General features: G+C 31.7%; 1 protein-coding gene across 1 annotated transcript; it reads right to left on the bottom strand.

Annotated features, from left to right (window-relative positions):
• Positions 1-503: 503 nt before the first annotated feature.
• Positions 504-11,379, bottom strand: LOC123704987. The gene is made up of 10 exons (XM_045653525.1): positions 11,308-11,379; positions 10,242-10,419; positions 9,906-10,138; positions 9,519-9,645; positions 8,625-8,814; positions 7,822-7,951; positions 7,522-7,603; positions 1,383-1,513; positions 753-840; positions 504-622 (listed from the first exon to the last, which is right to left on the bottom strand). The coding sequence occupies exons 1-10, from the start codon at positions 11,350-11,352 to the stop codon at positions 543-545; spliced, it is 1,284 nt and encodes a 427-aa protein (XP_045509481.1). The 5' UTR covers positions 11,353-11,379; the 3' UTR covers positions 504-542.
• Between the last annotated feature and the right edge of the window lie 2,342 nt (positions 11,380-13,721).

Genomic DNA, 13,721 nt, shown 5'->3' on the forward strand with positions numbered 1-13,721 from the left:
GGCAAAGTCACAGATTACAGATTATAGACATTTTTAAAATCAACGTGGCACAGATAACTTATATTCGCACTATGAGCACAGATAACATATTACAGAATGAACAGTTTTGCACAAGCTTAGTGCACAAGATTAGCATTATCATACTGTTCCACAGCTGTTTTCATATTTTAAAATTTTATCGCTTTTATAATCCTTCAAATATTCACGATGATTAAATTAATCTTTATTTTATAACTTTGCAAATGTTCAAGATAAAATTGAATAATTGCATTAAAAAATATAATTTACAACTTTTTTCTCCGAAACGAACATTTGAACGACTTGCTGGTCATTTTATGGTTATACTCAAGATAATACTATATAGTACATGGAACTATAGTCATTATAGTTCCGTGATATAGTAAAAGAGACAGACAAGGACAGAAATAGGAACAAGGACTTATTAATAGACAGGTAAGGAAAGAAATAGGAACGCTATAACTTAAAATAATAAAAAAAACACAAATTCTCTATTGTTTATTACAGCGAATGCATAGTCGATATCATTTTTTCAAATTTTTACCGTGTTCAAAATTACCCTGGATTTGGGAGTCATGAATGAATTTGTAACTGCCGTCTCCACCTGTAACGAATATTAGTCAATAAGTATAGTAGTCGGTTGTAATTATTTTAACTATGTATTAAATGTTTTATTAAAAATCTACTAAATTTATATTGTTTTTAAATATAATTAATACTCTTAAATTTCTTACTTGTTCCATCAACAGGTAAGTGGGAATTCATAATAATTTCCTCGGGAGCACCGTCTCGGGTTTCAGTTCTGAAATTTGCGGGTTGAACCTGGAAAGGGAAAGTTTGTTATTTTATTCTTCTAAATGCTACTTCTCAAGTTATCACCACAAAATTAATTATTTCAAATGTGTTTCAAATATTTTTACTTTCACTACATGAAAGAAAATTGGTACTTTATCTACGTGGTAAATTCTCATTTTCACGATACTTAAACTTTTAACCAAAGCGGCCTGCATTGCGTATTGGCGAGCCAAAAAGTAGCATACGTACAACCTACTGTTCATTGTTGTTATAATACAGGAACAATTCCAGTGTGGAAATGTGATAGCGCTAAACTACCTATAGAGCTCTATCTTTGTCTCACACTGGAATTTCTTCTGCTTTAAGATGTCATTATAGCTAGCGCGCAAGAGCAACATTTGTCTCCGCAACTATTTTGTCTCTCCCATCAACTCTATAGGAAGTTGCGTCGCTACGTGCGCGCACTTTCTTACTAGTCGATGGAGTTGATGAGAGAGACAAAATCTGTGGACAAAATAGTTGCGGAGACAAAAGTTGCTCTTGCGCGCTAGCTCTTACTACAAGAATACCTGTCCTTCGTTCCTCATGATGTCAGGCATCACAACTCCTCCAGGGTATCTGTTATATATTCCATTAAGATTGTAGTGTAAATTCATATCTGGACCAATATTGGCTTTGAGAAGCTGCTCCCAGATACCACCTAAAATAACAATTTTTATTGCTTTGAAAGCATTTGCTACGCTTTCACACAAAAACTAATGATGATTTGATTTCGTAGACATTATATGCTAGAAGGTTCCTTTATTCCACGTATAGTGGGAGCAAGCCTGCAGCCTAGTTGTCGATCAATTATACCTATATTATATCTAGCTCTTACGAAATTGATCGTAGTCTAAATATATTTTTTTGTATTGTAAATGGATGGATCCTTTCCATTACAAAGAAAAATAAGTGCCTAATAAAGGTTAACTTAGCAATACATTTGAGCCTTATCCTTTACGACCACTAGTTTTAGTTGGATATTTACCTACTTAGTTAAGTAACTAAGTAGGTAAATATCCAACTAAAGTGTTGTTGAGGTAAATTACTTTATGTAAAGTTGTTGAGGTGGAATTTTGTTTATTTAAGTAAGTACTTAAATAAACAAAATTCCACCTCAAAATTGGCCGTCTAGTTGAAAGTTCAAGTTGGGGAGGTAATTAAATAGGTCGGTATCCAAAAATAAAGGTCCTCTACTGCAACCCGTTTTGGATTTCCCTACTATCATTGAAATTCCGTTTATATCGATTGGCACGAAACAGTTTTGTTAGGGAAAAATCCACGTGTCAACGATTTCAATAATTGGGAAATCCCGAATGCGTAATGTTTATATGGCTGCCGTCCAATCATAGATATTATTTTTATTGAGAAATCATAATAGATCTTATTTTTGTTTAATTTTTCTCTTAATGTGTCCACGCTTTTGTTTTTGTTATTATTTATTCTAAAATTCAAAATTCAAAATTCAAAATTCATTTATTCATTGCTTGAACACGTAGGTACATTAGATGTTTTACAAAGTATTGGGTAACAGTGTTCGCCATGTGAACTGGCATGCAATTGTATAGTGAAAAAATGTCAGCGTTTAAAAAAAAAGAATATAATAATAATAAATAATAATAAACCGATCTTAGATTACAAAATAAAGTACAGATGGAGCATGACAACCGCCCGTCGCCCTTGTCAAAGAAAATACGAAATCAAAAACAAATACGTCGCTGCACCAGTGCTATAGCGCATAAAGTGTCATGCAATACGTCAAAAAGGGTTTGCAATTTTAGTAAAAAAATGCCGTCTTGTGATAATAAAACGCTGTAAAATTTGTTCCCGAAAACAAAAAAAAATATAAAACATCGTTTCACAGGTTTTCTGTAGATTATTTGGCTGATTTATTTCTTTAATACGAATAATAATTTTACAGATATGAAGGAATACAAAACTTCAACGTATGTTGCCAGTATTTTGAAAATGAATTTGCCATTTTTATTGGTAAAACGGTAAAATGGTTAAAAGATCTTCAGGGTAATGCTGTTGGATTTTTCGATCGTGAATGTGATTATTTGTATAGGTAAACCAGAATCTGATGGCAATTAGGGAAATCAAAATTTTGAGTGTGCATCCCTAGGGAAAATGGACTGAACGATCTTGATACTGCTTATTTTTTAGTTTGTTCTCAATATCATTAGTCACATTACATAAGTGGACAATACTGTACTTAATAATGAGATATCCACCTAATATTATGTAGGTACATACTTACATGTATAATATACATATTACTTTTATACAGGTAATACATAGTATTATTTACATATACCTATATTTGTATGTTCATTATCATTATGCCATGTGAAAATATCGATGCTGAATCGGTAGAAAACTAGAATGCTTATAATTTTTTATAAAATAAAATAACAATAAAATAAAACTATGTTTATTTTCGTAAGTATTAACAGAAACGCATTATTAAATTGACTTGTACAGCTTGGACTTGACGAATAGCCGTATTGGAAACTCCTGTAATAAGTTTTCATAAAATTATATTCCAATCAACTAACAATATTATAGTTACCTACATATTATAATATTTTTTAATTGAAAGTATCAAAGCGGGGAAGTCCAATTTACCAATAAAATCTTCTAAATTGAAAATTGTGATGTGTTTGACCCTTCTTCATCAAATAATTTTCTATACACATTATAAACAACACCTCTTGCGTGTGATCACAGCGGCTTTTTCGACATTTTCGAAGATTTTTTAGACAAAATCCTAAAAAATATTTATCAACTGCAAAAAAGACAAATAATTTGACAACCAATTTGATAGTTGTCAAATAAGTTGCCACATGAAAATCTTTTATTTCTTAAATATAAATATGCCATCAGATTCTGGTAGACCTATATAGTGCACTAAAGGTTCATGATAATTATTAGATTATTTTAATAAGCATAATACATTATTTTGTTACTTTTATAAAGCTTAAAAACGTCATAGTCGTTTTCGCTAGCGATTTAATTTATGTGAACTCCATGATGGATATGATGAAAATAAAATGTCCCGTATTCTCGACTAAAAACTACCGCTATTCGTATTCATATATTATGAAAAATAAAAAATAATATAATTATTATAGTTAATATTGAAACTTTTTTAATGTAATTTCTTCATCTCAACATTCTTCAACATTCTTCATCTTCTTTTCTCCGTCCTGTTTGATCCTAAAGCTCCTCACTATCTCAAAGATAAATTTGATTTCTTTACCTCTCCTTTCCCTCGTCCTTCCAAAACTTTACTTTTGCGTGTCCCTGTCACGAACACCAAATTTTATGGTCATTCCTTTGCTGTTCGTGCTGCCAAACTCTGGAATGAACTTCCACTAGAAGTACGTCAAGCGCAATCCTTAAGGAATTTTAAACACCTTCTTAAGTCACACTATCTTTCTCTTGCTTAGCTTCCTCCTCTATTTCCTTACTGTTATCTTATTTTCTTTTTTGTCATATACCTACTACTATATATGTATTTGTTCTATATGTTATATTTATTAAATATTTATAATTTATATATTTTCTCTGGTTACCTATATACTTCTACTATATATTTGTTGTATGTGATATATATTATATACATTGAATATTTATAATTATTCTTTCTTTTTCCCTAACGCCTTATTTTTTGCTCACCCACCTCCTTTTAATGTCTCTCGTTACATATTATTACTTACGGTGGCCTGGAAGAGATCGCTATCTAGCGATAAGGCCACCGTTTGTACACATTATTTTAATCTTATCTGTACTTTATGTGTCTCTATTTCTTTTGTGTGTGCAATAAATAATTAAATAAATAAATAAATAATTTATTTAATAAAAAATTGAATACAATTATTTTGTCCATATATAACTTTAGTAGGCAGGTACTTTATGTAATAAAAGAATTTAAATAAAAATTAAAACTTGAATTCTCATTTATGTATATAGCCTACGTCACTACCGCCACTAACATAATAATTCAGATCATTGCAATGAAACCTCACATCTCAAAATTGGTCCAACGGTTTATACTGCAGAGCGTGTCAAAGAAATATTATACATACATACATAAACTGGAAAAACATAACCCTCTTTTTTCCGTAGTCGGGGAAAAATTTGGGAAATTTTTCAATATCTGGCAACATTACACGCACACAGAAGCACCGTGTACGTACAGTGCAGCGGCGAAATGACAGCACACATAGCTTTACTGAAAATGACGATAAATTATTCGGTTTAGTTCGGCAACGCTCCATCTGTCTTTTATTTTGTAATCTAAGAAACCGATTATAATACTCATGTCTGGGTAGAGAAAAACTCATTTAAATTATAAAATGTTCCGTCAATAAGCCATTTCTTTAGTCTTTTTTTAAACAATGAAATTGGTAATTCACGTATTGATTTTGGTATGGCATTATAAATTTTAATAATCATAAAATGACAGCTTTTGCGATATAAAGCAGTTTTGCACATCGGTAACATGAGTTTTTCTTTATCTCGGGACGGAAAAAGACTACATTCATTCGCTTTTAAAAACCAGTGTGGATTACTTTTAACAAAAATACCAATTTGAAAAATATATAGCGAAACAAGGGTCATGATTTTAAGTTTATTAAAAAGAGGTCTAAAAGAGGTCTCTAGGTAACTAGGTAGGAAAAAGGTAGGTGTTAGATAGAAATAAATAGTGACGGTAGGTAGCTGTGCTTAGCCGAAATGCGACATTTAGATTATTTTATATTGAAAAATACATTTTAAATTTTTATTACTTACTTAGGGTCATTGCGCCTGTTCGCGTCCACCTGCCTATTCGCGTCCATTTTGCGGATATCTTTTAGAAAATTCACGAAAATTACTTTATGTAAAATTGTAATAAGAAAAACTTCCGATAATACCTCAATGTATAAGAGACATGCACACTTATTCAAAATATGCCTGCGCACCGCCTATCCTATTTAAAAAAAATATTTAATTTTGGCTATTAAACGAGAGAGCTAAAACGCGCGGGATTTTGAAAAAAAAAAATAGTGCGCAGCGTCGCGTTTGACGGTAAATATCTTATTGTTAAATGTGAATTTTTGAATATGTAACTGTTTCTTTACTTTGCTAACAAAACATGGAATAGTATGGATTATAAATCAGCTTATTTCTTTTACAATTAATAGCTAAAATAAGGTGGACGCGAATTACTACACCGAATTTGTACAACTTCCATTTTGCGTCCACGGTGGGCGCAAACTATACCTATAGTGCATAACAATAGAACATATTGCGTCCACATTGTTTTTCATTACGTAGCAATGAATTGTTTGTTAAAGTATGTAATTTATAATAGATTGTAAATTTTTTACTAAGACCACAAGTTGATGATTTAAATTTTCATTCAAATTAGCAAATTTTTATGCTATTTTTTCATTTTAAAATGGGTATTCCAAGAATGAGACTAGTATCTTTGAGAATGAGAGTCAATAAGTTTGTGGTTAAGAAAATAATATAAACAAAAAAGAAATTTAATTCATTAGAAACTAAAAAATAGGGTAGAGGTGTAGGTAATCTTAATAGAACTGATTATTATTTATTTACATAACGTAACGTTGTTTTTTGTTAATTTTTAGTTCTATTTATGATGAAAAGATAAATATAAATAAGTTTTTCCAGTTTCCTTACAGTGAATTATATTAATAATAATGTTGATTTTAGGGTTCCGAACCTCAAAAGGAAAAACCGGAATCCTTGTAGGATCACTTTGATATCCGTCCGTCTGTATGTCCGTCTGCCGGTCTGTCTTTCTGTCAAGACGCTTTTTCTCAGTAACGCGTTCAGGTATAAAGCTGAAATTTATATTGAATACTCAAGTCTAAGGTCCCTTTCGCAAGGGAATCAAAACCTACAGGGTACTTTACGTGAACACAGACACTTGAAGTTTGGTACGAAGCAACGTCTTATAGCACGAATAAGGGAAATATTGAAAAAATAATAATTTACAGTTAAAACATATGAAAAAAAACAGGTTAATACGGAACCCTCGTTGTGCGAGTTCCACTCGAATTTGGCCGGTTTTTATTAAATAACTATATTCGTAAATGAATAATTTATTAAAATCTAATTTTTATTTGCATTTATCTGATAAAATATCACCCAATACACTCTTAATTCTTTTTCTAAGCTGGTGGACGCGAACTGGTCCACGGGTGGACGCAAACTGGAATTTTTGGACGCGAACTGGGTAAAACGCCTAATTCTGCTATTTATCTAGATAAATAAAAACCACATGATATTTCCAACACAATTGAAAGTAAATCTTATAATAGACTATGTAATGAACACGTTACATAAATTTTGCGTTGAAATTTGTTCTGGAACATTTTTATTTTCTCCTTCAAACTTTCCAACTGCACTAAGTGGACGCGAACTGGCGCAATGACCCTATATTGAATTAAAATGCGTTATATTCTCTTCCCAACCGAATTTTAACAAAATATTTTTACGCGGCTCAGTTAATGCAGGCACTCTAGAGATCTACTATTCTAAATTAATCTTATAATAAGTATTACCTATTTGAACCACTACTAGTGAAAATAGACAGACAATAAACATTATACTATAGGTAATAGTTTAATAGAATACAAAACATTATAGTAGTACCTTTATCGGTAGAAACAACAGGTCTATTAGATTGCCAAGGATATTCCCCATGCGCTTGAAAGTATATCGCGTAGGTTGAAAGCTTAAAACAAAAGGTTATTAATAAATAAGAGATACAAATAATGCAATAGTTAAATCTTTTGAGGTTAATTAATTCACTTTTGAGACACAAAATTAGGGTAATGTAACATGTGTGGCTTTAATTAAGACCTAATATTTGTTGATTAAATTATGATTATTTCAAGTGGTCTTTATTTGATTTTAATGCCCATGCATTACTTTTTAGTGGCTGTATGTTACCTGTGTGTAATAAAGTGAGAGCCAGTATTTCCCGCCATGTCCAACAAAGGCAGTTTCATTTGCATCCAATAAACCAGTGGGTATCTCTTGGTGCAAAAACTCAGGGGATATACGCAGGTTGCAACCATACCTATATTATGCAAATAAAATAAAATAAGAATATATTTATTTAACAACTATACAATAAAGTATTAAGGTATTATTGTTACCGCCTCTTTCACGCACAATGTGAATAACACATTAATTTATGTACTTATAAACAATGCGTTAGAGTAGGTATATTCAATCACATCGTAAAATTAAGTTTTTGAATCAAGGTAAAGGTCATTAACACTACACAAATTTTGCTTACGGTAATATTTTTTGTACATAGTTCAAAGGTTCAAAGGGTAATTTGTTTAATAACCACCACTGAGTCACAAAAAATCAGTGCCGAGTTAAAGACAACAAATTACTAAGGTGACCCGGATTTTACCAGACAAAGGAGTGGCTCATTAAAATAACTACTTTTTTGACTATCCAATTCTAAGTTTTTCCTATTCTGTTTTAATTTACAATATTAAAATTAACATTTAAGTTTATTGCTCTAGCTATGTGCTATGACATTTAGCATTGTACCTATACATTTTAGCGCAAGAACATAATTTCGTTAATAAGAACTATTAAAGCTAACCAGACGCGTTTCATTTTTTCATTTGACGAATGGTGTTCTTTCATTGGTCCTTCGAGCCAGATTTGCTTTTGTTTCAGACCTTAAATGATGCTAAGGTGCATATGAAGCATATTTATAAAAAATTACGTACCAATCTGGGCAAGCCTTTAATATATCATAGGGGGCTCTATAGTACTCAGCCCTGCGGACCACCGGGTTCCGTCTATTAAATCTCTCGTTGGGGTCGGTCAAGTTCACGCGTTTTATCTTTATGTCTCTCCGCTCGCAAATATAGTCGTAGTGGAACTTTGGCACGGATTCACCGCGAGCGCAATATGTTGCTGGTTTGGAAAATAATGAACAAATAAAAAACGGTTTATAGCTTTAAAGTTCTAAGAAAAACTTACAGACTGTAACAATAAAGTAAAATTTCTGATATCCCTTGATGTGCTCTTAATTACTATAACTATGTAAATAATATGTCTTAGACGCTTAAATAATACCTACGAATGATTTGAAGAAGATGTAAAAAACGTTATTAAACTTCTATGCATCTGCTATAAGTGTATATTTGTAAAATTTCACTAACTATTATTGTTTTTAATGAAACGTAATAAAGTTACTGGGATCTTAAACGTATAGGTACTTACGATGTTTATAATCTTGATCAACTCATTATAATATTATGTTACTCCTAATTTCCGAGAAAATGTTAACAAATTAAATGACAAAAAGGGTCACGTGAAATATAATGCACATCGATTCAAAGAAATCAGCAACATTGACGAATAGTCAAATATTTAAATCCTATGTTTGTTTATATCTAAATGACACACCTGTTCCTTTGACCTTCTTTTAGAAACAAGTTTTAACAGTTATTAATTTTACTATAAAGAATTCCTAGTTCGTACACAAACAGCGCTTAATTTACAAATTATACTTATGTTTCCACGATACATTTTTGTTACTCCATTCTGCATACCAAATAAATGTGGAAAAGTTAATAACGGCATTAAAAACAGTAGACAAAGATTAACTAACTTACTCCTGTATGTGCCATCGAGGGAACTGACAGCTGCATACTTGTCTATGCAGTATCTGTACCCCAAAACGGTTGGGTACCGTAAATAGGGTACTTTACATGAAAAGCGACCCTCTTGATACATTGAACCCTGAGAAGTTTTATAGAAGTTTTACCAATTAAAAATCATTGTGCGGTGTGCCAATAGATATATGTATCCATATTATACTACTTGTTTAATTAGATGGTTTCTGTACAAGTATGGCGACATATAAAGATCTATAGGTACATAAGCATATTCTTTATCAATGCGAGTAAAAAAATGTCTTGAGTAATGGAGTGTCCGTTCAGGAGCGATATCCTATAATATATGATTTAATAAACAAAAACAAGAAAAAACAGTCACATTACCTTGCAAATAACACTTCGTCTGCCCGGTGGTCTGGAGACACCACCAAAGCAATATGTCCTGGTACCATTTATCATGATCTCAGTGGCTCCAATATGGGATATCAGTGTGATACCATTGATTCCAGCCAAAGCGAAACGCTGGAGACCGGCTCTCTTCCGAACCTCGACGTTATTCTTCATACTCATAGTGTTCACTATCGCTTGCCAACCGTAAACAAATTCGTGCATAGGACCTGTTGACCAAATATCATACATATTAGAAGAATTTTCAATGAGAAATATGTGAGATTGACAACCCAAGGCAATAGTTTTAAAGTCTATTATGTAAAAACAAACCGATGCCAAAGCTATCTCCATCCAAGAAGTTGAACATTTCTCCAAAGGAGTCCGGCATCAGGCCAGCAATGACTGTGGAGGCTTGGAAATTCTCATCAGGTAACTGTGGCCCTATCTCGTCTGCTGGCGTCGTGAAGGCATGGGATATATTGCTGTAGTGAGATCGGGATGCATCGCTCTAGAAGTATTTTAGGTATTCATGATGTACGACAAACTATGCCTCGTAGTTCCACATACTTCATACACACCACATACCACATACTAAATAAAGGCACTATTCCACACCAAATCTGGCCCAGTAGTTCCTTATATTAGCACGCTCAAACTTATCAGATTCATATTATTAGAATAGACTACTAAATACATTTGCTATTGGTACGGGAGCTACCAACGTTTTAAAAAAAGTCATTTTAGTATAGTTGGGTTTTTGATATGCTGTTTCTCTTGCTATTTCGGTTAGAGTCCGGGCTGTCTGGCTGGCGGTAGTGGTTGCGTTTATTAGTGCGCATCTTATCTGCACATATCCTTAATTTAAAGTCATTTTTTAACGCGTAATTTTTAATTTTTCGCCTTTAGATAGATCCATAAGACATACATTTCAAAGACACCACAACAGCATGTCAAAGAACCAAACAATACTAAAATTCTCTCTTGTTAACGTTGGTACCTCCTCTACGATATAATATCTTGAATGATAGACAATGAGTGTGCGTTAACGAGTTTATGATTTTTTAACAATATTTAATGGCAGCAGGAAGTAACTGGTGATTGAAGTTGCTGTCGATAAAACTTGAATGCCATTTATGATGCGTTAATGTAGGATCCATTAGCAGCATTGTTATGGTTTATTTATTGTATAAGTAATAATTCCTTTTATTAGGTATATATTTTAAAGCCTTGACTCTTGAGTCAAAAAGGAATCACAAGTTTTTTTTTAGGTTAAATACCTACATGTCTAAAGCTTATATTTTAAATTTTCATAGCGTTATCGTTATAAGTACATATATATAATATTATCTTCGTTATCATTCCGTATGTCTCTAAATAAATAAATAATGGTCTTTACCTGCCATGTCCATATTATACACAGCAAAATAACTTCTCGTCTCATAATTTGCGCCTGCAATTCTGATGCAAACCAATATCAAATAGCAATGGTTTATTAATGAATAACACTAATTGGATCGATAAAAATAATAGGTCGTTGTTAAATGCAGTGAATTATACTTTTGTTTTTTTTTTTACAATTAATTTGACTTATAAAAATAGTTTTTCAGAGAAATTATGATTTGATGCAATGTTAAAAATATGTAATGACGTTTCAAAAGTGCTTCTAGAAGAAGTCTAATTGAACAAATAAATGTTAGAGTTTGATCACCATTTTTGTAAAATAGTTTCATATTTGTACGTTTCCGATTGGTTAATTATATTTAAAATTAAACAAGCCGGGTAAGAAGATAATAAAACGAGATATAATTTTAATATTTTATTTAAAAAAAAAGCAACGGGTCAACATTATGACAAAACAAATAACATTTAAAATTCAACGGCAAAACAAAATGTATCGCAATTCGCAATACTGGCACAAAATTTAGTCTTACTACTATATTAATTAATTATTTAAGGATAAACCACTATTCAAAAAGTATAACTCCAGGAAAATAAACTTAAAACGCCATCTTACAATATGTGCGAGCGAGATAGATATCAATCACTATTGTGCGAAAGAGATGACATGGAATTGAAAACAATTGTTTTATTTCTGTATGTTACTTTACATCACATTTGTGCATTTATCTTTTAAACTTAAACGATTTTAGTAATATTAGTGTAAATGGGTGAATAGGGAAAAGTAACAATCAACCTTAAAATTTACAGGTTAAGCTTCAAAATGCACAATACGTCTTAAGAGTACTCAGAGTAACTCCCGCGTATCAAAAGTTAGGAGGACTTCTAATTATTTAATAATAATATAATATCTAACTACAAAACTGTAACAGTAACAATTAATTTTTGTCACATATAACAGACTTTATTCGCAGTTCAACAAACAAGCAGGTAAGTTAGAGATACAGTAAAGACTAAGGGTGTATAAAAAATACTGTAAAATTTGTGACTTACGTTACGTTACAAAACGTATATTTATATTTTTACCTTTAATTGTATGTAGGTTTCAGTTACAGTTGAGTTACGATTTTAGATTTGGATAGAAACCGAGTACATATTTGGATTTTGGATTCATAAACGAACAATTTGGTTTATATACCTATTACATTTAAATGGATAAATAGTAACAATAAAATATCGAAAAATGATCCAAATGCTGAAGTACATGTGTTAATACATAACAATATATTCGGCCGTGACTCACTTTAGGGGATAGACATGGGATAGACATATTATCAGTCAGTGGTACACTAATAAATGACAGCTAATACCAATATAATAGAATATTATTTCCTTAATCTATATATACAAAGATCTGTTAACACCATTATATATCATGAGAACACACATTTTGTAGAAGCACGCAAGATCTACTTTAAGCTGTTATGATATTAATTCTGGCTTATTTTAAGTGTACAATACATACATTTAATAACTGTACATTTTTAATGCCTCGATAGACACAGAAGACAGGAGATTCTATGCAGTTGGCTAGTATTAATAAAAATTACAAGTGCTCAAAATTCAATCCAGGACTCTATCATCGAGTCAGTATGTTTATTTCAAGACATTTTGTCTGCAAAATACCTCAGTTTAAATTAGGGATATAATGGTAAATCTAGCCTACACAGACAACTGGTTAATTCGCACCTTTATGACAGGTCCATAGGAACCTTAATAATTGCTCTTTAATTCGGTTAATCTTCACTATAGAGAGCTAATATATAGATATATAAATACACGAGAAGCGGAAACTACATGACTATACAGAGGAAATAAATATCAAATTAAAGGCTACCATTCACCAAAACATTTTCATAATGCATAACACCTACCCTTTATTATTATACCGATGTAGCACATATGAGAAGCACATGCCAAATGTAGAGAAGACATTGTTAAATAAACAGTCGTTAAAAAATCGAACCTAATACGATTGAAGAAATATACGTGTAGCAATTAAAACAAAAAAAGAACGTGTGTGCCTAGCACTCGTGTCAGAAGTGAAACTTCTTTGGCAAGATTCAAAGATCCCAAAATCGTCGCCTTACTTCATGACATGACGGTATGGCCAAGACGTAACCTTGAAATGTTACTCTCAAGAAGTTTGACTTCAATACATAATATATAAGTCTGACAGAATAAATCATTTTGCAAAAATTTATGTCCTATACAAATAATGAAAGATGCTTGCTTGAAAAAAAAACCAAGCATCTTTTTCTACTCTTTCTATGCCTTTCTGAAGGAAGTTCAGAAAGAGAGAATATCGAGGTACCCTATATATTTCTTCATGTAATAACTCAACTAGCTAAA

The sequence above is a fragment of the Colias croceus genome, chromosome Z (assembly GCF_905220415.1).
Source record: "Colias croceus chromosome Z, ilColCroc2.1".
Lineage (NCBI taxonomy): Eukaryota > Metazoa > Arthropoda > Insecta > Lepidoptera > Pieridae > Colias > Colias croceus.

Bases quoted from the DNA above. Each gene is read 5' to 3' on its own strand.
- LOC123704987 (XM_045653525.1), bottom strand. From the start codon at position 11,352: ATGAGACGAGAAGTTATTTTGCTGTGTATAATATGGACATGGCAG. The intron at 9,646-9,905 runs GTAATGTGACTG...AAAACTTCTCAG, and splicing joins GACGAAGTGTTATTTGCAAG to GGTTCAATGTATCAAGAGGG. The intron at 8,815-9,518 runs GTAAGTTAGTTA...TTTCCAAACCAG, and splicing joins CCTCGATGGCACATACAGGA to CAACATATTGCGCTCGCGGT.